The sequence below is a fragment of the Syngnathoides biaculeatus genome, chromosome 22, assembly GCF_019802595.1.
Source record: "Syngnathoides biaculeatus isolate LvHL_M chromosome 22, ASM1980259v1, whole genome shotgun sequence".
Lineage (NCBI taxonomy): Eukaryota > Metazoa > Chordata > Actinopteri > Syngnathiformes > Syngnathidae > Syngnathoides > Syngnathoides biaculeatus.
Window position 1 is genome coordinate 3,982,411 of NC_084661.1, and position 24,149 is coordinate 4,006,559.

Below are 24,149 nucleotides of genomic sequence, written 5' to 3' on the forward strand. Positions count from 1 at the left end.
CTAACTTTTAATGTGTGCTTCCATTCCTATAATTTTGGGGCGAGTCTTCTTTTTATCTAAAGCTATCTATTGAGTTTTTGAAAATATTTCGGAAAAATTTTGCGCCTCATACATAACAAATTACGGTTGGCCTTGGAACGCCCGGAAGAAGTGGCTGCGGAATGGCAAGTCTGGGTATCCCTGCTGAAGCTCCTACCCACGTGTCCCAACCCTGAAAAGCGGCAGCAGGTGGTGGATGGATATTAATCAATTATGGATAGTATTTTTATACAATGTTAAGCTTGATTACTCATTTCTTAATGTCATTAGACCATTGCACTGTAGGGGATCATCGTTGTTTCTGGTGGCCACGTTGTCATTATGTCATGTTTCTGTCACTGCATACAAAGTCTCTCATTTGTCCATATTTTACCACTCAGTTTTGCATTTACATGTAACTCTAAAATGAATAAAGTCTCTTGATTGATAAACAAACCAACACCAATCAAGTCTACTGGTCTTTAGATTTCGACTCTCGTTTAAACACAAAAATCATGTCCCTCCAAAATACTGACCACGTGACGGAAATTTGATCTCCCCTAAATTCCCAGGTCTTGTCTCATCAACCCGCTATCTTATTTTGAAATAATGAAACAGGAAGTTATTCTTAGTTGACGATGATGTTTGGGACTGTCTTCTTACGTAATGAGCTCTCAACAGTAGAATTGAGACGTGTCGTCAAATCAGTTTACCCTGGCCAAGTTTCCTGATTATGCCAAAATGGTTCAAACCAACGATGCACTCCAAGACACAGGTATTTGTATTTTAAACACGGGCACTGGCTTATGCCACCATTAGCTATCAGCACGCACGTGGAACAGAAAGCTATGGCGGTAGCCTACAGTAAAATGCAGTACAACAGATAGAACTTAAAAACTTAACATTTAAGTTCCAATGCAATTCAGAGCAATGTTGTTGTGAGCTGTAGAGTAGAATGAGGGTTGCCTTTCATTTGGATGGACCAAAGTTGCACTCCCGCGACTGTACAGTGTGATAGCGCCAAACTGTTTGTATTCACATAGACCTCTCGTCCTATGCAGAGTGGTTTATATGTACATTTTCAAAGATTAATCCATGATACACGATATGAGTATGAGAAGACGTAAATTTTAAATAAGTTTCCAGGGTAATACTGTAAGTATAATTTTCTCGTGCTAAGTATTAGAACAATTTTGACTAGTTAGGTAGAGTACCTAAATATTGTCCTCTAGAGTACAGTAATGTTACCTTTGAAGAATATGACTCAAGTCCATTTTCCAAGCCGCAAATCTACAGTTACTTGTGAATAAGTAAAAAAAGTTACAAAAAAATATATATATATACTATGCAGTATATATATATATATATAATATATATATATATATACTATACAGTATATATATATATATATATATATATATATGGGAGTCCACACACAATTATTTTACTTTAAACTGCCCCCCCCAAAAAAAACAAAAACTAAACATGCATTGCAACCTACAGAAGCACTTGCTTTATTCACTTGACCTAATGTTGAAACTCTTTGCTGACTAGTACCAACTTTTTTGGGCGGTTAAAACTGAGTTTTTTTGAAAAACTTCAATCATTTTCCGAATTTTTTTGAAATTTGGAAAATGATTGAAGTTATTCAAGAGTGCTCAGTGGTTAGAACATTGGTTTGGTAAACCAGGGGTTGTGAGTTCATGTCTCCCTGGGCCCTCGGCTCCCCGAGAAGGGTTGCGTCAGGAAGGGCATCTGGCGTAAAAACTGTGCCAAAACAAATATGTGCCTTCATCTGAGATGACACGCTGTGGCAACCCCTAACGGGACAAGCTGAAAGAAAGTTATTTTCCAAATTTCAAAAGAGAGGAAACTTGGAACACATTCTAAATGCAGAAAATGAAAACATGTAAAGATATGAATTACATTTGATTAAATAATCATTAAGTGCTTGAACAACTGGAGCCAACACTTTTCCAAAGTCGGTAAAATGACCCCTGTAGGAATGTTTTATGCTATTTTAGCTAAGAATAATTATCTGTATTGTATTAGGTATGGGTGGTACGGTAGCGCAGCTGTAGAGCGTTAACCTCACAGTTCTGAGAATCGGGATTTATATCCCTCCTGTGTGGAGTTTGCATGTTCTCCACGTGCCTGCATGGGTTTTCCCCGAGTACTCCGGTTTCCTCCCACATCCCCAAAACATGCATTTCTTGGAGACACTATATTGCCCCTTCGGTGTGAGTGCGACTGTTGTGTGTCTCCATGTGCACTGCGATAAGCTGCCAACCGGTCCAGGGTGTTCCCCCGTCTCCTGCCCGATGATACCTGGAATAGGCTCGAGCACTCCTGCGACCCTCGTGAGGAAAAATAGCTCAGAAAATGGATGGATGTATATTAGATATGGGCGGCACGGTGGATGTATGGTGAGCACATGTACCTCACAGTTCCAAGGACCAGCGTTCAAATCCTGGCCTTGTCTGTGTGAAGTTTGCATGCTCTCCCTGTGCCTGCATGGGTTTTCTCTGGATACTCCTATTTCATTCCACATTCCAAAAACATGGGTGGTAGGTTAATTAAAGACTTAAAATTGCCTGTAGGTATGAATGCTAGTGTGAGTGGTTGGTTATTTGGATGTGCTCAGGAATTGGCTAGCAGCCAGTCCAGTCTCTTGCCCAACGATATTTGGAATAGGCTCCAATTACCCGTGACCCTAGTGAGGATAAGCGGAATGGAAGCCTTTATCCATCTATTTATTTATTTATTTGTTTTTTAACGTGCTTTTATTTTTCACTTGTTTAACCTACATAGGATTGTGTTAGATTTTAGGTTGGACGACCACCACATCCACCTGCATGGTAGTCTTGGACCTCATCGGATGATATTTCTGATTTAAAGAGTCAGTGACAGGAATATTCTCCATATTTCTGTCACTGACTCTTTAAATAGGAATTCTAGGACCATTTATGTTGGACACCTATCAGTCATGATACTTTGGCAAAGAAAAGATGGCCAATACGAAAGACAATGATTTGAAACTTGAAATAACTGCATCAAGCCTGAGACCCATTGACTTCACTAGACTGTTGCGTTACCTACTTGAAATGATTTTCCAGCCCTTTACTACAACCTCTTTCAGTTCTTGTTTGTTTAGGGATTTTTCCCATTTAAGTCTTCTCTTCAAGAGGTAAAATGCATGTTCTATTGGGATTACACCCCCCACCTCCCCTCCAATGAAGTTCTTTGTTGTGTTGGTAGTGATTTGTAACATTGTCAAGTTGCATGATCACACTTGCCCTGATTAGTTTGGATGCATTTTTCTTTAAATTGCCAGACAAATGATTTGCCAACCTCCACAGGGCAGAGTAAAGGTATCAGAATCCATTGTGCAAAGAAAACATCGAAGAGATGTTGAAGTCATACAACAAGATGTAAACCACTCATCTGCAAAAAGATATGGAAGGCCAGATTGGATTTAGCAGAGTTAAGAGATGAGCCACAAAAGTTTTGGAGCAAAATTTTATGGCCTTAAGAGACCAAGATTAACAGCGACCAAAGTGATGGAAAGGCCAACGTATGGAGAAAGAAACAAAGGGTTTACTTATGATGCAATACACACAAGCTCATCTGTGAAGGATGGTGCAGGTAAAGTCACGGCTTGAGCTTGCTTGGCTGCTTCTGGAATGGGCTCACCAGTCTTTATTTATGATGTAACTCATGATGGTAGCAGCAGAATGAATTATGAACTCTGCAGCACCATTTTGTCTGGCAATTTGCAACTTTTGTCTCCAAAACCATTTTATCTGACAATTTGTAGAAAAATTAATCTAATTGACCTCACTGTTCCTCACTAAGATTGTGAATGTGCTGGAGCCTATCCCAGCCATTTTCGGCCGTGAGGTTCTGAACTGGTTGCCAGCCAATCGCAAGGAACATATACACAAAAAAACATTCACACTCATTCGTAGCTACCGGCAATTTAGATAATTTTTATATATTTGTTTCTTTCATAGCTGCTTACCTTCACAAGGGTAGTGGGAGTGCTGGAGCCTATCCCAGCTGTCAACGGGCACGAGGCAAGGCACACCCTGAACTGGTTGCCAGCCAATCGCAATCACATGGAGACAGACAACACTCAAACTCCCAATCACACCTAGTGGCAATTTAGAGTGCCCAACTAGTGTTGCATGTTTTTGGGTTGTGGGAGGAAGCTGGAGTGCCCGGAGAAAACCCACCCAGGCACGGGGAGAACATGCAAACCCAACACAGATGATTGAACCCTGGACTTCAGAACGATCGCGTGACTGCATGTTCTCCGACCACATTTTGTCTTCTCCAGTCTTTCTTTTAATATGCTTGGACATGAGCACTGTTCCTCCTGAGTGATGAACGTCTGTGGCTGACTCATCCTATTGATGGAATCAATGATGGTTAAATGATGGTTGAATGAAACTGAAGCAATTTAATGACACGTGGGGAAACCTGTGCCAGTACTTTGAATTTCATCGATGATTAGTTTGTGACACTCAGTTTAAAATATTTATTGGCTGCAAAATTTGGGGTGTTTTCTTCACAGTGTTCCAATTATTTGAATTCATGATTTCATGGGTTTTATGACTTCAAAGCCCAATTTCTGTAAAAATAAACTCTTCTTTTCCTTTTGGCTTGTCCCGTTAGGGGTTGCCACAGCGTGTCATCTTTTTCCATCACGTGCATCTTCCTCCCACACCCACTGTCCTCATGTCTTCCCTCACAACATCCATCAACCTTTTCTTTGTTTTCCTCTCGCTTGTTTGCCTGGCAGCTCCATCCTCAGCACCCTTCTACCAATATATTCACTCTCTTGCCTCGAGACATGTCCAAACCATCGAAGACTGCACTCTTGAACCTTGTCTCCGAAACATCCAACTTTGGCTGTCCCTCTAATGAGCTCATTTTTAATCCTATCCAACCTGCTCACAGTGAGCGAGAACCTCAGGATCTTCATTTCTGCCACCTCCAGTTCTGATTCCTGTTGTCTCTTCAGTGCCACAGTCTCTTATCCGTATATCATGGCCGAGCCTCACCACTGTTTTATAAACTTCGCCCTTCATCCCAGCAGAGACTCTTCCGTCACATAACACACCAGACACCTTCTGCCAGCTGTTCCAACCTGCTTGGACCCATTTCTTCACTTCCTTACCACACTCACCATTGCTCTGGATTTTTGACCCTAAATATTTGAAGTCCTCCACCCTCGCTATCTCTTGTCCCTGTAGCCTCACTCTTCCTCCTCCACTTTTCTCATTCACGCACATATATTCTGTTTTACTTCAGCTAATCTTCATTCCTTTCCAGTGCATGACTCCACCTTTCTAATTTTCCTTCACCTGCCTGCCTCATCTGCGAACATCATGGTCCAAGGGGATTCCAGGTTAACGTTATCTGTCAGCCTATCTATTACCACAGCGAACAGGAAGGGACTCAGAACTGATCCCTCATGCAATCCCACCTCCACCTTAAATTCTTCTGTCACGCCTACGGCACATCTCACCATTCTTCTGCTCCCATCATACATGTCTCAACTATTCTAACATGTTTCTCCGCCACACCTGACTTCTGCATGCAATACCTCTCCTGGTACTCCCTTGTAGGCTTTCTCTCGATCCACAAAGACACAATGTAGTTCCTTCTGACCTTCTCTGTACTTTTCAGTTTGCATCCTCAAGGCAAAAAATGCATCTGTGGTACTCTTTCTAGGCATGAAACCATACTGTTCGCAGATACTGACTTCTCACCTCAGTCTACCCTCCACTACTCTTTCCCATAACTTCTGTGTGTGGCTCTTCAACTTTATTCCTCTACAGTTGTCACAGCTCTGCAAGTCCCCTTTTGTTCTTAAAATGGGAACTAATACACTTTTCCTCCATTCTTCATGCATCTTCTCACCCGCTAGTATTCTGTTGAATAAGTTGGTCACAAACTCCACAGCCACATCTCCAAATTACTTCCATACCTCCACTGGTATGTCATCAGGACCAACTACCTTTCCATTTTTTTTTCCTTTGAACTGCCTTTCAAACTTCCCCCTTGCTACTCATTTCCACTTCCTCGTCTTTCACACTTGCCTCTTCTACTCTTCGTCATTTTTCATTTTCTTCATCAACTTCTCAAAATATTCTTTCCATCTATACAGCACACTACTGGCACCAGTCAACACATTTCCATCTCTATCCTTAATCACCCTTATCTGCTCCACATCCTTCCCATCTCTATCCCTCTGTCTGGCCAACCTGTAGAGATCCTTTTCTTCTTCTTTTGTGTCCAACCTGGTGTACATGTCATCATATGCCTCTTGTTTAGCCTTCGCCACCTCTATCTTTGTCCTACGTCGCATCTCAATGTATTCCTTTCGCCTCTCCTCAGTCCTCTCACTGTCGCTAATCTCTTTCCTTGTATGACTTCTTCTATTTTGGGGTTCCACCACCAGGTCTCCTTCTCCTCTTTCCTTCCAGAAGACACATCAAGTACTCTTCTGCCTGTCTCTCTGATCACCTTGGCTTTAGTAGTCCAGTCTTCCAGGAGCACCTCCTGTCCATTGAGAGCCTCTCTCACCTCTTTCCGGAAGGCCGCACAGCATTCTTCCTTTCTCAGCTTCCACCACATGGTTCTCTGCTCTACCTTTGTCTTCTTAATTTTCCAACCCACCAACAGAGTCATCCGACACACCACCATCCTATGCTGAGCTACACTCTCCTACCTTACAGTTAGTAACCTCTTTCAGATTTCATTGTCTGCACAAACTATAAACCACCTGCGTGCTTCTACCTCTGCTCTTGTAGGTCACCCTATGTTCCTGCCTCTTCTGGGAAAAAAGGACTCACTCTTGCCATTTTCATCCTTTTTGAAAGTCCGCCACCATCTGTCCCTCAAAGTTCCTTTCATGGATGCTGTGCTTACCCATGTCTTCTTCATCGCCCCTGTTTCCTGCAGCAATCACAACTCTCTCTGTCTGGGCTGCTCAGAACTACTACATCTAGTTCCTTGCAGAATTTCTCTTTCATTTCTCTGTCACATCCTACCTGTGGGGCATAGCTACTAATCACATTATACATAACACCCTCAATTTCAAATTTCCTCATGCCTCATCACTCTCTCTGATACTCTTTTCACTTCCAAGACGTTCTTAGTCAGCTCTTCCTTTAAAATGACCCTTATTCCATTTCTCTTCCCATCTTTTCCATGGTAAAATAATTTAAACCCTGCTCCTAAACTCTTTGCCATACGACCTTTCTACCTGCTCTCTTGGATGCTCAATATATCAACCTTTCTCCTAATCATCATGTCAACCAACTCCATAGCTTTTCCGGTCATTGTCCCAACATTCAAGGTTCCAACACTCAATTGTAGGCTCTGTGCCTTCCTCTTCTTCTTCTGCTGACTAAGCCACTTTCATCCTCTTCTTTGTCTTCGACTCACAATAGCTGAATTTCCACCGACGCCTTGCAGGTAAATGGTGCCTGGGGCGGACATTGTTAACCTGGGCCATGACCGATCCGGTATGGGATTCATTTGATGAATGCTCATTGTGTTTGGCACAGTTTTGCGCCGGATGCCCTTCTTGACGCAACCCTCTGCATTTATCCGGGCTTGTGACTGGTCTCCAGATTGTAAAAATAAAGAAATACTTGAAATTGATTAAATTGTGGTCGGTGAATTTACTGGCTGTGAATGTTTAACTTTTTGAATGGCATTATGGAAATAAATAACCTTTTTAATGATATTCTACATTTGTGGAAAGGGTCTGTATGTTGAAATATCTCTGCATAGAGCATCTCCTCCAATGACAACAAGCATTATTCCTCGTATTTCACTGTCTCCAGCATTTTTATTTTCAGTGGAGCAATCAATATAACACTCTCCTCATTGCCACATTTTTTTAATTTCAAATGCCTTTTGGGGTCTTCACTGAACATAACTTTCTTCCGCATTCAGATTCCATTGCATGTGTTGCCGGTACCAACATAAAGTGGCTTGACAGTAGCAGTCATGGCAGCTCTGTCAGACCAGAGTCTGTGACCGCCTGTGGTTACCGAGACTTCAAAACAAAAGTCATTGGCAACAGCAGAATAAGCTTTTCATTTTGTGAGGAAGATTTTGTAAGTTTTTAATCAGTGCAACCAAAATTCAGTATGTGCTGTTCCTCCCACAAAAGCATGTTCCTTACAAATGTGACACTATCCAAAAGGGAAATGAAGAAACTTTATAGTGGCCCGAGTTTTATTGCTAAGAAGTATTGCTGCAAATAATAATTTACCCTAAACATATCGTTTTTGTGCTAAATTTATCTTACCCCTTGATCTGTCTCATTAAATTTAATTTCCAGGAAGGAGATGTTTCCTTGAGTCAGAGCTGCGGGCACTGTTGCAGCAGAGGATCATGATTCTGGATGGGGGTATGGGAACTATGATCCAGCTGGAGGACCTCCAAGAGAATGATTTCCGGGGGGATGAATTTAAAGAGCACAAGTTGCCTCTAAAAGGAAACAATGACCTATTAAGTATCACAAAGCCAGATATCATCTACAAAATTCACAAGGTAACTTCTCTAAAACAATATAGTTTTCTTTGTTGCAACTGTCAAATTTTTTTTGTTAGTACAGTACACCCTGCTTTTGGTGGGGGATAGGGACCAGGGCCGACCACAAATTGCGAAAATGCATGAGTAATTCACAGTTATAAATGCATTGAAAAAGGAGGGGTTTTTTTTTCGACACCCCAAAAAGTATTGGGTAAGTAGGGATGTATATCGGCAGTAAGTGTTTTTTGTTTTTTTTTGTCTTGGTTCCCTTCTCCTACCAAAAAGGGCAAAAAAAGCACCATGAAAACAGCCAACAGTAGAGAAAATAAAGGTAGATAGCTAAATTTCCAGGTGCCGAACTGCAACCACCGTAAACGTTGTCTTACAGTGAGGAAAATAAGTATTTGAACACCCTCCTATATTACAAGTTCTCCCACTTAGAAATCATAGAGGGGTCTGAAATGTTCATCGTAGCTGTATGTCCACTGTGAGAGAGATAATCTAAAAAGAAAAATCCAGAAATCACAATGTATGATTTTTTTTTTAAACGATTTATTTGTGTGATACACCTGTAGATAAGTATTTGAACACCTGTCTATCAGCTAGAATTCTGACCCTCAAAGACACGTTAGTCCGCCTTTGTAAGTCCACCTCCACTTCATGTCATATCCTGAATCAGATGCACCCGTGTAAAGTCGTTAGCTGCATGAAGACAGCCGTCCACCCCATACAATCAGGAAGACTCAAACTTGGAACATGACCAAGACCAAACAGCTGTCCAAAGACACCAGAGTCAAAATTGTACAACTCCACATGCCTGGAAAGGGCTACGGAGAAATTGCCAAGAAGCTTGGTGAAAAAAAGGTCCACTGTTTGAGCAATCATTAGAAAATGGAAGAAGCTAAACATAATGGTCAATCTCAATCGGAGTGGAGCCCTATGCAAGATATCACCTCGTGGGGTCTCAGTGATCCTTAGAAAGGTGAGGAATCAGCCCAGGACTACACGACAGGACTTGGTCAATGACCTGAAAAGAGCTGGGACCTCCGTTTCCAAGGTTACTGTTGGTAATACACTAAGATGTCATGGTTTGAAATCATACATGGCACGGAAGGTTCCCCTGCTTAAACCAGCACATGTCAAGACCTGTCTTAAGTTTGCCAATGACCATTTGGATGATACAGAGGAGTCATGGGAGAAGATTTTGTGGTCAGATGAGACCAAAGTGGAACTTTTTGGTGATAATCCCACCAACCGTGTTTGGAGGAAGATGAATGATGAGTTCCATCCCGAGAACACCATGCCTAACGTGAAGCATGGAGGTGGTAGCATCATGCTTAGGGGATCTTTTTCTGCACATGGGACAGGCCGACTGCACTGTATTCAGGAAAGGATGTCCACGGCCATGTATTTTGAGATTTTGGGGAACAACCTCTTTCCCTCAGTCAGATCATTAAAGATCGTCGTGGCTGGGCCTTTCAACATGACAATGACCCAAAGCACACTCCCAGGAAACCAAAGAGTGGCTGTGTAAGAAGCATATCAAGGTTCTGCCATGGCCGAGCCAGTCTCCTGACCTGAACCCCATAGAAAATCTTTGGAGGGAGCTGAAACTCTGTGTTTCTCAGCGACAGCCCAGAAACCACTCTGATCTAGAGATGTATGTGGAGGAGTGGGCCAAAATCCTTCCTCCAGTGTGTGCATACCTGGTGAACAACTTCAGGAAATGTTTGACCTCTGTAATTGCTAACAAAGTCTACTGTACCAAATATTAACATTGTTTTCTCAGGTGCTCAAATACTTATTTGCGCCCCTTATTTACATGGATGTTGAAAGGCCCCGTAGCTCAGTGGTTAGAGCACTGGTTTGGTAAACCAGGGGTTGTGGGTTCGTATCCCACTGGGGCCTCCACTCCCTGAGAAGGGTTGCGTCAGGAAGGGCATCCGGCGTAAAAATTGTGCCAAACATATATGTGCGTTCATCTGAGATGACACGCTGTCCCGAAAGGGACAAGCCGAAAGAAACTTACTATTTACATGGATGTTACAAAAAGGAGATGACAAGCAAAACAGTTTGAAACAAGGTGTACATGTTTGTTCATGTGCGTGTTTATGTGTGGAAGATTGCTGAATACACATGTGGTCATTTCTTTAACAGGCAGCAGTTGTAACAGTTCTGATGATTAGATGTTTTTGTTCTTGCTATCTCCTGCTCGGAGGCTGCCAAGTTATCTAGAGCAGAGCAAATCATTTCTTTATTGGAAGCAGATGTATGATAATTATGATCACAATTATTCCTACACACAAAAATCACTAAAAAAATCATACATTGCGATTTCTGGATTTTTCTTTTTCAATTATCTCTCTCACAGTAGACATGCACTTACGATGAAATTTTCAGAGCCCTCCATGATTTCTAAGTGGGAGAACTTGCAATATATCAGGGTGTTCAAATACTTATTTTCTTCTCTGTATATGAGCAAGGATCCTGACTGCTATAATAGGACTGGTCATGCATGAGTATTTTTTGTTGTACATCTTTTTCAACAGTTCTACCAGGCATCTGTACCTAACCTATGTTTTGATTTTTAACGTCAGGAATATCTGCAGGCTGGTGCAGACATTATCGAGACCAACACATTCAGTAGCACGTCTGTTGCTCAGGCTGATTATGGACTAGCACATAAGGTAGGGGAAAATTTCTCGTTTGAGTAGCTCAAACAAAGGTCAAGTCCACAGAAAGAAAGGGACGCTTGCACATATTGACTTAGGGTGCTGTGGAAAAGTATTGGCCCCATTCTCAAACTCTTGCATTTTCATATCGTTTCCCTCCTTTGTATAAGATTATCAAACAAATTTAAAGAGACAATTATAACCCAAATGGATTTAAAATGCTGTTTTTCAATAATGATTTCATTTCAGGAAAAAAATACTGTTCAAAGATGCCTGGCCCTTTGTGGAAATGTAATGGCTCCCGACACCAAATACCTGGTTTGCCATCCTCAGCAGGGACCACTGAAATCAAGCGTTTTCTATAACCAGCATTAAGTCTTTACATCCCTGTGGCAATAATATTCTGCCTTGAAGAATTGTTTACATTTGGCAAAAATGGAGGAGTTTCAAGCATGGCTGACATATTTAAGGGTTTTCCTGTGGGTCGGTGTTGGTGTTGAAGTTGTTTCCTCCTCCTGCAACACTGGCAGCTAGATCCATTCCACATGTCCACCACGGATGTAACTGTCAATATTTTTCCGTGGCGGTCTCATGTGCAACCGCATTGTTCATGATGGGCATGGCAGTTCTACTGAGTATACTGAATCATTTGAATCAATTCTTTCAAAAGACTCGTTCAATTCATTCAAGTGCTTCCTCATTCAGTAAATGATCCATCCATGAGGTTCAGGTTGACTCAGTACATTCACCCAGGGACTATGCGTCGTCACTGATTATAAATTAGGAAAGGGGGGCATAAAAAAAAGATAAATCATCACCTACCTAATTCTTTCAGAAAGCTCTCGAACACCCAGCTTTGGTTGTGACTTGTGAACATACATGCAGGGAGCTGAGCTACTGATCCTTGTGTCATCTTACATCCACCCCCTTGAACTTTTCAAACTTTCGCCACATTTCAGGCTTCAAAAATAAAGATGTAAAATTAATGGTTTTTGTCAAGAATCAACAACTAGTGGGACACATTTGTGAAGTGGAATAAAATTTATTGGATATTTTAAACGTTTTTTTAACAAATAAAAACCTGAAAAGTTAGGCGTGCAATATTATTCGACACCCTTGCGTTAATACTTTGTAGCGCCACCTTTTGCTGCAATTACAGCTGCAAGTCGCTTGGGGTATGTCTCTATCAGTTTTGCACATCGAGAGATTGAAATTCTTGCCCATTCTTCCCATCAAAACAGCTAGAGCTCAGTGAAGTTAGATGGAGAGTGTTTGTCAACAGCAGTCTTCAGCTCTGCCCACAGATTCTCGATTGGATTCAGGTCTGGACTTTGACTTGGCCATTTAAACACCTGGATACATTTATTTGTGGTCCATTCCATTGTAGATTTGGATTTATGTTTTGGATCATTGTCCTGTTGGAAGATAAATCTCAGTCCCAGTCTCAGGTCTTTTGCAGACTCCAACAGGTTTTCTTCCAGAATGGTCCAGTATTTGGCTCCATTCATCTTCCCATCAATTTCAACCATCTTCCCTGTCCCTGATGAAGAAAAGCAGGCCCAAACAACAAGGCTGCCACCACCATGTTTGGCAGTGGGTATGGTGTGTTCAGGGTGATGAGCTGTGTTGCTTTTATGCCAAACATATCGTTTTGCATTGTGGACAAAATGTTCAATTTTAGTTTCATCTGACCAGAGCACCGTTTTCCACATTTGGTGTGTCTCCCTTGCAGCAAACTTTAAACGAGCCTTTTTAAGCATATCTTTGAGAAATGGCTTTCTTCTTGCCACTCTTCCATAAAGGCGAGATTTGTGCAGTGTATGACTGACTATTGTCCTATGGACAGACTCTCCCACCTCAGCTGTAGATCTCTGCAGTTCATCCAGAGTGATCATGGGTCTGCATCTCTGATCTGTCTTCTCCTTGTTTGAGGTGAAAGTTTAGAGGGATGGCCGGGTCTTGGTTGAGTTGCAGCGGTCTGACACTTCTTCCATTTCATTATGATTGCTTGCACAGTGCTCCTTGAGATGTTTAAAGCTTAGGAAATTTTTTTGTATCCAAATGCGGCTTTAAACATCTCCACAACAGTATCTCGGACCTGCCTGGTGTATTCCTTGGTCTTCTTGATGCTCTCTGCACTTTAAACAGAACAATGAGACTATCACAGAGCAGGTTCATTTATACAGAGACTTGATTACACACAGGTGCATTCTATTTATCATCATCAGTCAACATTGGATCATTCAGAGTTCCTCACTGAACTTCTGAAGTGAGTTTGCTGCACTGAAAGTAAAGGGGCCAAATAATATTGCATGCCCCACTTTTCAGTTTTTTATTTGTTAAAAAACTATGAAATATTCAATACATTTTGTTCAACTTCACAATTATGGCCCACTTGTTTGATTCTTGACACCTTTGTCTTAGTGTGGTGTGCAGTGCATTTTTTTTTAACCCATAAGTATTGCATCTTGTCTTTTTGTCAAATCAGGTCTCACCCAAGGGTTCCAATACCAAGAAAATTTGAAACCTAAATTTTTTTTACTTGAAGCGAATATGCAAATCATTGTACATAGTTTTTGGAACATTTGCTGTAAGGTGCTTTGCGGTGGTACAATTTTTCTTCTTTTCTTGACTCCTTTGATTATTGTTATTATTTTCCCTTTGTGCACTTACGGGTTTAAACTTGGTTGAGGATGACCCACTAGATCAGATAACTGGAGATGAGAGAAACCCTCATTCTGTCATTTATAAAGGTATTATTGTCCCACTGTTAATGAATGTAAATTAATTGTATTTTTTTTCTCTTTTTCTCTTTTTTCTTTCTTTCTTTCTTTCTTCTTTCTTTCTTTCTTTCTTTTTCTTTCTTTATACATAAAAGTGAAAAATAAATAAAACTTTCACAAGGCACTGTTGCCTCTCGCCATGTCATAAGCTTTCTCAAGATCCACAAAGACACAATGAAGCTCCTTCTGATCGTTTCTGTGCTTTTTCACTAGCATCCTCATGGCAAATAATGCATCTGTGGTACTCTTTCTAGGAATGAAACCATACTGTTGCTCGCAGATACTTCTGTCCTAAATCTAGTCTCCACTACTCTTTCCCATAACTTCATTGTGTGGCTCATCAATTATATTCCTCTATATTTCCCACAGCTCTGCAAATCGCCTTTGTTCTTAAAAATGGGAACTAGCACACTTTTCCTCCATTCTTCAGGCATCTTCTCGGCAGCTTGTACTCTGTTGAATAAGTTGGTCCAAAAACTCCACAGCTACCTCTCCAAATTGCTTCCATACCTCCACAGGTATGTCATCAGGAACAACTGCCTTTCCATTTTTGACCCTTTGTTGTGCCTTTCGAACTTCCCCCTTACTAATCATTGCCACTTCCTGGTCCTTCACACTTGCCTCTTCTACTCTTACTTCTCTCTCATTTTTTTCCATTCATCAACTTAGTTTTAGGTCCAATTGACTTATACCAGGCGTCCTCTGGTGACCGTCTTGCACAGTGGGCTAAGTTGGGCCTGTTGTGTGTGTGTGTGTGTGTGTGTGTGTGTGTGTGTGTGTGTGTTTGTGTGCGAGGGGATGGATGGTGGGCTAGGAAGGGGGGGTTTTTGTAATGTGGGAGGAAACCAGAGTATCTGGAGAAAACAGGCCTATGGAGAACATCTAAACTCCACACAGGCAAAGCCGCATTTGATTGGGGGTCCTCAGAACTGTGAGGCCGTGCCCTTGCAAATGAAATAAATTAATTAGTAGGTCAACATGTACTTGAGCTGTTTTATTTTGCCTTGTTATACTCTTCAATAATTTATATTATAAAAATATCTGCGGCTTCCCGGGGATCATAAATGGCCCAGATATTGGCTGGATGGATGGATCAACTTTTAAAAAAACAGTGTTGGAAATTTACTTGGCTTATATTTGTTTGATGTTTACATCTGTTTGTTCTTCATCTTTGAGGTGGGGAAACTATGCAAAAATGTACAAATTTAAGATGGGCGGCAATAGTTTTTCACGACATGCTAAGCTTTCTGTAAGATGAACACTTAGGTGGGAGTAATATCTGTTGTGAACATAAAAATAAAGATTACAGTCATCATAAATTCATGTAACAGAATATACATTGGCAGTTTGAGCTGCAAATTGTATGTTTGTCAATACTTTGGTAACTTTTCAAGTCAATGGTGTTGAATCCAAGTTCACAACTCATTGCAGAACAAGTCCAAGTCAATTTCCAAGTCCTCCATGTCTTGTGACATTTTCCCAAGTTTAGTCAAAAGTCATTAGTTTTAACAGTATACACCCTAAAGTAGAAGAATTTAATACTAATCCCTTGGGAGGGTTCACTCAGGGATATTAAAGCTCAAGCACCTGCATGACAGCACCAACAGTCCAAATAATGAGAGTAAAAAAGTTGGAATAGTTACATTAGTAACATCCATCCATGTTCAACATTGCTTAACCCAGTGGTTCCCACACTTTTTTTGCAGCGCTAAGCTTTTTGAGATTAAATTATCTACTCGCCGCCCACACATACACATCTTTTCAAAGATACACATTCGCTTGCAAACATTATTCTTTAGAAATTAACAAAACCATGGACAACCAAAATAAGACAGTAAATTCAAAAATTACACTGTTGAGTTTACCAAGCCACCAAGAATAAACAAAAACCCCAACATTTTTTTCCTTTGAAAATTTATCGTCTTGAATTCTTGTAGTGACTATAAAGCTGGGATAGGCTCCAGCACTTCTCCGACCCATGTGTGGAACGCTTAAGAAAATGGATGGATGGATGGATGGATGGATGAAGGAGTTTGCATGTTCTCCCCATGCCTGCGTGGGTTTTCTTCGGGCACTCGGTTTCCTCCGACATCCCAAAAATATGCAACATTAATTGGACACTCTAAATTACTCCTAGGTATGATTGTAAGTACGGCTGGTAGTCTCTGTGTCCTGCGATTGGCTGGCAACTAGTTCAGGGTGTACCCCAGCTCCTGCCAGTTGACAGCTGGGATAGGCTCCAGCACTACCACGGCCCTTATGAGGATAAGTGGCAAAGAAAATGGATGGATATCCAGTAAACACGTGGACTACGGAGTAACAGTTTTTCAAAAGATCAAGCTTTATTACAGCAATGCGGGAGATTATGTGTAAAAAGGCCATTGAAATGGACTGTGGCCCTTTGAATGTTTTACGCTTGGGATCAACCCAAGTAATCTATACATACAAAGAAAGGAGAACAAATATGATTAGCGTTAAATTGTGTAATAATGTGAAATAAGACAGGGGACAAAGTATGGATCACGCCAAGTGGTATTTATTAAAAACTTTGTACGAAAGCCTTTGTTTTGAATGACAGCTTCAAGATGCCTCCTGTATGGAAAAACAAGTCGTATGCATTGCTCGAGTGTAATTTTGGCCCATTTCTCCACATATGCAGTCTTCACTCCTTGCAGGTTCCATTGGCATTTTTATGGAACTTAGATTCAAGTTAAATTAAAAAAGTTAATTGCTGTTAGAATGTCTGCTCATGCTAGTTTTCATTGTTCAATCGTGCCTACCTGACGGCACCACCAAACTAGACTGACTGATGGACACCCCTTATTTTCATCAAAACTGTGTAGTACTGCCTCAACAGCTCACGCGGAATGCTCAGAAACTGCAGGAACTCCATCCTCTCCTGGGCCCTTTTAAGGATGGAGCTGATGTTGGTCTCTCACTTCAGGTCCAGAGAGACTGTAGTTCACAGGAACTTGAAGGTCTGTATGGTTGACGCCGGACATTTGGACAGCATGAGGGGCAGCTGAGGCTAAGGATGACTTCTGAAGTCCACGATCATCTCTACAGTCACGAGTGTGTTCAGCTCCAGGTTGTGTCAGCCTCAGCTCAGGTCCGGTCGCTGTATTTCCTGTCAATATGCAGATTTGTCATCGTCTTTGATGAGATGAGATTGGTTGGGTTAAACTCCTGAAGTTTGACACCCAGGTAGATTGAGGTGCACATCCTTGGGGTGCTCCGGTATTTGATGGTACATGTAGATGAGGTGCTGTGCCAATTCTCATCTGCTGTGTCCTGCCTGTCATGACGCTGAAAATCCAATGGTGACGGTGTTCTGGAGAAGCTTGGAGGAGAGGAGTTTGATGATGATAGTGTAAAACGCAGAAATGAAATCCACAAACATGATCTTTGTGTAGGTTCCTGTGCCGTTTAGGTGTTCTAGGATGAAGTGGATTCCCATGGTTAATGCGTCATCCACAAACCGTTGCTCAGCAGGTAAACTGCAGTGGCTCCAGCAGGGGACCTGAAACTCTCTTGAGGTGGTCCATTATGAGGGGTTTAAAATACTTGATGACCACAGTCATCAGGGCGACAAGTTTATAGTTATTCAGACCCAGGATTGGAGACTTCTTGGGGACTGTGATGATGGTGACGCAAACAAGATGGTACTTCACACAGTTCCAGAGATCTATTGACAATCTGTGAAGAATAGCCCAACCTGGTCCACACAGGGGTCTAGGCTTACCGGGTTGTTGATCATTTGTTGTTTGAAGGTATGTCTTACACCCTATTTGTGGATGGTCAATGCAGAAGTCAGAGGTGTGATGGTGGTTTGTGGTGCAGCTGTTGGTGTGGGGTGTGTAGATTTTCGTTTCAAATATGCAGTAGATCTGGGGTGCCCTCAATTTTTGCCCCATGCTCTACTTTTTAAGCAGCCAGCATGTAGCGATCTACCAATGGGCGAGGGGGTGTATCGTCACTGCGATTGAGGGGGGGGCATTTCTTCGACTGCTGTGGAGAAATAAGAGACAGTAAATAGGAGGCCAGCTTGCTCATGCGCAGTGACACACATCAAAAGAGGCCAGGATTGGTCAAAACAACTATCAGTCAATTGACACATGATTGAAATACTGGCCACACCTCAATCAGGCAACAAGATGGATGATTGGATGATGTCCTTTTTTTTGTGGGGGGAGTGGTTGGTCAGTCGATCGCGATCGACGCATTGAGCTCCCCTGCAGTAGATGGTGTTGAAGTTGTCTGCTAGTCCTTTATTGTTCTCATCTTGTGGGGATATTTGATTCCACGCGAGGCTGATTTAGAGTTGTTAGAACTGTTTTTCTATCTTTACGGTATAATTCCTCTGTGATTAATTTTAGTCAGATATTTTCCAGATATTTTCTAATACACTTATTGAGGTCTCGTTCCCTACTTCGAGAGGCATCCACTTCGGTCTGGCAAAGTTGCTTAAGTTTGGCAGTGAACCAAGGCTTGTTGTCATTGAACCAGCAAAATTACTGTTGGCACACAGAAAATCATATAGGATGTACCAGTGTCGGTGTATTCATCCAAGCTGCAAGTTAAAGTTTCAAGGACACTCCAGTTTGTGTAGACAAATCAGCTTTGATGTTCTGTCTTTGCTTCATTGGTCCACTTCACTATTTTCGCTGTTTAACTTTGCACTAACTGGCAATTAAGGAATCATCAGATGAGGCCAGAGCAGCACAGGGGATAGCGCGGTGTATATTATTTAGTGCTGGAAAGCAGTGGTCTAAAATGTTGATTTCCCGGGTCGGACAATGTGGTGCTTGTGTTTAGGGTGTTTGAGGTTGAGTTTAGCTTTGTTAGTCTCCACAAATTACAGGATGAATGAAAAAGCCTGAAACAAGCATGTACCGGATATGCATACTCTATGTACACAACACATAAAAAACGTATATGAATATCTTTGAATGTTTAATCCTGGACTTAGTTTTATGCTCTGGGTTTTTTAAGGGTAAAGTTAATAAAGCAATTCCAAACATTTTTAGATGGTGCGTTCTTTAATCATGTTTTTCACACTTTGTGCCAGGGCTCAGTCTCAACTCAAAGTTTAAACTGCAAAATCTGAACAATATTTTCTACACTTCACTACATTTAGACTTTGAGTTTCAGAACTTTATTTTTGGGGGTATTTTTGATCATCACATTTTTCAAATGTTTGTGCAATAACATTCAGTGTTAGCGTATTGTTTGTGTGTGTGTGTGTGTGTGTGTGTGTGTGTGTGTGTGTGTGTGTGTGTCTTCAGGCGTATCGTCTTAACAAAGCATCAGCAGAGCTAGCAAGAAGAGCAGCTGATGACTTCGCAAAACAAACAGGTTTGGTTAATTTGTACTTTGGCAATACAAATATTGACTTGTCATATTCTAATCAGATAAATACCATATGGTACTGTAATCTGTATGTGTTGTCAGGATGTAAGCGATACGTGGCCGGGGCAGTTGGCCCAACCAATAAAACACTGTCTGTATCACCTTCTGTGGAGAGACCTGACTTTAGAAACATCAGTAAGTTACCTGTCGATGTGGTTTACTGTTGTTAAATTTTGTACATTTTTATTTTTGTTCACATTTCTTATAATGATTCCCAGGTGTCACTGTCATTGGCAGCTTTAGAAGTGAAACATGCATTTTAACGGGGTTGCAGTCCTGCCTCATGAAAACGAGTGACAGTTTATCCCACGCCTTCTACTATGGAATCAATGCCAAGTATGGCTTTAGTTACCCTAATAACTAGTTGCTAAGCTTAGGGGTTTTAATCTAGGCAAACAGCTTCTACTTTTAGATACATGCCCACAATATGGGGGGGAAATAGTCTGCGCTCATAGAAAATTAGCTGTTATGTTTAGCATAGAATATTGACGGTTTTGGACTGTTTGTTTGGCTACGATGGAACCAGCCAACGTCCCCTTGGCAAAGAAAGCAGACATGGAGAGGGACAAGAACCGGTGTTGAAATTTGTTTTATTTATTTTATCAACTTTTATTTAACAAAGTAAAAGAGCAGTGGAGACAGAACATCTCTTTCGCAATGGTGACCTCGCCAAGACAGCAGCAAGTTAAACATCAAGTCCAAGTCAGTCACATACAATAAAATTAGATTTAATCTATCAACTGTCCTTGCAACAATTTGCGTTTCAAATACATACATTTCAAACAAGCACATAAAATCAACAAAACATCAAAACAAAAAAAAATCTTGAAATGAAAAAATAAGGCAAGAGCAGCTAGTAGTACAAATTGCTGCTATCTTTAGTTTAAAACTGCTTAGCGTGATGGAGTGACGATTGAGTTTGATTTGAAGGTCATTCCAGGACCACAGACCATAGTAAAATCGAGACTTCTTTCCACCCTAAGGACTGAAAGTACCTTTAATTGGAGACAATTACGATATCTAAGATCATATTTGAACAATTGTCAGCGGATAATTTGCCTAAAATGATCGTATGTATTAAAGTGTGACAGTGTTGTATCCTATTCACTCAGTGAAATCCACCCACACAGATTATATGGAATGCATTGATAAATCCTGTAACCTGCATTTAAAATGTATCTCATAGCAGGATGATAAAGTGGGTCCAGTTTAGCAAAAATCGTGGGAATGCAAATCTGTAGATAGTGTCACCATTGTCTGTGCCAGAAAAAGTGAAGTAACCAGACATTTACATACATCTGAAGAAAAACAAGACTTTAATCCATATGAAACCGAGATTGAACTACATATTGTTGCCATTGCGATTTGAAAGGCTGTAGTCCAACCAGAAACCAAGATATTTAAATATATCAACAAACTCAATTCCTTTGTATTCACGAGTGTTAATAGAAAGAGAGGGAATCAGCTATTACACTAATCCCTTGTTTTTTTTTTTTTGCTGTTAATTGGGACCAGACCCACCTGCGAAAATTGAAAAACCGCGAACTAGGGCTAAATGTTTTTTTTTTTTGCTTCATAAGTCCTTGTCGTCTTGCTGGGGATGCCGCATTATACCCTATCAATGCGGCTTCCCGCTACAGTACTGTACTAATGTATGCTGGTGTTTTTTTGTTTTGTTTTTGTGCTTCATTGGTCCTTGTCATCTACCTGGGGATGGGACATTGCATTCCCCCGTAATATATAGTACAGTACGGTACTCATTTTTTTATTATAGTACATAGCGATCCGGCTTTTTTTGGGAAAGGGGGTGCATCCGGAAATACGCGATGAGAGGGATTACTGTAGTGTGTAGTTCTTCAGTGACCACATTTAGTTTTTCATTGGTTACTGATTTTCTGCGATTTGAACTTGACTTTTTCAAACATTTGGTGGGTTGCTTTAGAATTGTAATGAAAAACATCATTATAATCCCATTATCTTCCATAAATAAACATTTCTGATTTAATGAAAATGTCTATAAATGTGTCTTTTTCAGCCTTTGATGAGCTAGTTGAAGCCTATTTGGAGCAAGTCAGAGGTTTGTTGGATGGAGGAGTGGACCTAATTTTGGTTGAAACCATCTTCGACACAGCCAATGCCAAGGTAGTTCCCAAATTCTCTGAATATTAAACTCAACCACAAACCACCAAATGTCTGTATACACATTTTTCTGTTAAAATATCATGTCAGGTTGGAACAGCATGAAGAAAAATAGTTTTTAGTGCCACCTCTAAAGTCAAATGGAGTTGAGTTTTTACAGGTAGGACTTCAATAGAAATCTTCCTCGCAGCAGGGGCTGAGGCTACATTTAGTCGCCATTATGACAGCAGTCTCACTCCCCTAAATACCTCGTATGGGTTCTAAATACCCCTATCCCCCATGAAACTGGACTACAGCGACCATGGCAGTGGGATTGAGAACAGCTATTTTACAAGTGGCCAATAAAAACAAATTAGTTTTCAGTGTTAACAATGGCTTCAAAATCAGTAACGTTCTTACAATCGACAAATGAACTTAGGGATTCCTTTTTGCTATTTTTAAAGCTGTTTGGGGTTGTCAGTAACTCCCGAAAGGGACCTTCCCACTTGTCCGATTTTTCTTTTCCTTCATTATTCGTCTGTCCCTAATTGTGTGGAAAATATCGGTGATTTTTATGGTCTCCCAAACAGTGTTTTGAATGGAATGAGACCTGTCATGGTTCTAATGTATGTATAGTTTGACTAAATCTATCCATTATGTCCATGGTCTGTGTTTCTTCCATGCATTTCTTCAGTGTGTTCGTAATTGTACGATTCATTCTCTCACTTTGTGGATGGTATGAACAGTGGTGTTTCAAATTAATGTAGAACATGAATCCTATTTTGTTGACCACTTTGTTTACAAAGTGTGTTCCATTGGTATGATGTATTTGCATAATGCTTTTGCTGCATCAGGTTCGTTACCTGGGAATATTTCTACCCATTTTGAAAGAGCATCGATGATTACTAAACAGTAGTTCAATAAAATCTATGTGAATTTTCTGAAATGGATATGTAGCCTGAGGAAACTGACCACATTTTGGGCACACATTCGCTTGTGGATTATGTTGAGCACAGGTCAAACAAGTCCAACAACTTTTTTTTTTTTTGCATACAGAAGGATAATCCTGGACCAGTTTACCAATGAGAGAAATGCTCACCATGTTCAAAACCAATGGGATTTTCCCTTAACTAATGAGATTTTTTAGACAAAAATGAGATTTTTCGTAAATACCGTTTATTACACTTATTTATATTGCAATAATTTTAATGCATGTAAAAAGAAATAAACAGGTAATACATAAACTCTCACTGTGTATGTCTTCCCTGTGTTGAAATAATTTCACTGAGCAGTTACTGTTTCACAAACTAGGTTTTTACTGAGACCTTTTGCCGTTGGGTCAGATGCGCTGTTTGTTTTAAACAGTGTCAGAAGGGAGTCTAGTGTTCTGAATATAGCTTCTAAGAACTGATAGAAGCTCAGCCAGCGGATTTGGTGAACTTCTCTTCATTTTAGAGTTGTCTCATCGAACAATTTTTGGACTTCTAAGTTGTCGTTCCCCTTGGGAGATATTTTGAAGTAAATAGTACACACATTCTAGAACACCTTGGTAATATTTCCTTGCTGTGAAAAAAAAATACAAAAAGGGATCAATTGGGACAGAAGATATGATTACACAGGTTAAAATATTTATTTTTATGAGGATCAATCATCTTGATTAAAAGACTGTTGATTGCTTCATTGCCTATCTAGTTTTAACTTTATTTTTTCATTGTACTTATTTCAGATTCTCATCCATCTACGAAAACAAAATTAAAAACATTTAAATAATCAGAGCAAAATCATAAAATATTGACCTGGAATTTTTTCTGCAGCCTGCTCTGAACACAGAGCAACACGATGGGCAGCACAGTGTGTATTTATAAGATGTGGATTCTGTCGAAGGAATTGTCCAGTTAGACCCTCTTTTCTGCCCTTCATTTTCATTGTTCTGATGACTTCCAGTGCCCATACCAGTGAAGAAACGTTTAATGCCTTTGTCGTCCCGCTGCGGCGGGGGAGCTCATATCGAGGTGGCATTTTGTAGGGTTACAAGCAACAGCACTACGAGCACTCAGTAGCACACTGCATGCACGAATCATGAGATACCTCGCTGCTAAAAGTAGGTAGATCTGTGGGTTTACGACATTACGTCGGAAATCACTTCCGGGGCAGGATTTCTGAGTGCTTAGACATGACGGTTGTTATCAAATTTCCCATCGCTCGGGCAGTCTGTTTTATCAGATTATTTTAACCTCTCTATTAATGTCAATGCGCTAATTTATTGCGTAAGTCAAATTTTTATGCGACTTTCTGAATTTTAATGCGCAGATATCGTGGAATCGTGCCCTGGGATTATCTGCATACATGTTAAATCGATGGTTCATGTAATGCCTTTGTAGCAGGGCTACCATTCCCCCGTTGAGACCTGAGACTTTCCATGGCTCAATATTGCCGCCCACTTAAAAAGATTTTATGGTAGAATGGGTTTTGTATATGTGCTGACATAAATCAGCTGACATTTTATAATGTCACCTTTATTTTTCCACAATTTTAGCTCTGCTGGTAAGCTTTGTTGTTGCATTTTGATTAAGACATCATCCAAAAGTAT

The 24,149-nt window shown here is 40.7% G+C and overlaps 1 protein-coding gene across 3 annotated transcripts in view; it reads left to right on the forward strand.

Annotated features, from left to right (window-relative positions):
- Positions 1-636: 636 nt before the first annotated feature.
- The window catches only part of mtr (5-methyltetrahydrofolate-homocysteine methyltransferase), a 147,042-nt gene continuing 123,529 nt past the window's right edge, over positions 637-24,149 (forward strand). For all 3 annotated transcript variants that reach the window (XR_009793502.1, XM_061809516.1, XM_061809517.1), the window contains exons 1-6: positions 637-793; positions 8,384-8,595; positions 11,175-11,264; positions 19,318-19,387; positions 19,484-19,576; positions 21,477-21,583. Coding sequence is in view for 2 of the 3 variants with exons in the window: in XM_061809516.1 (XP_061665500.1) it covers positions 760-793; positions 8,384-8,595; positions 11,175-11,264; positions 19,318-19,387; positions 19,484-19,576; positions 21,477-21,583 (606 nt within the window). In the remaining variant the exon portion in view is untranslated. The remainder of the gene's footprint in view (positions 794-8,383; positions 8,596-11,174; positions 11,265-19,317; positions 19,388-19,483; positions 19,577-21,476; positions 21,584-24,149) is intronic.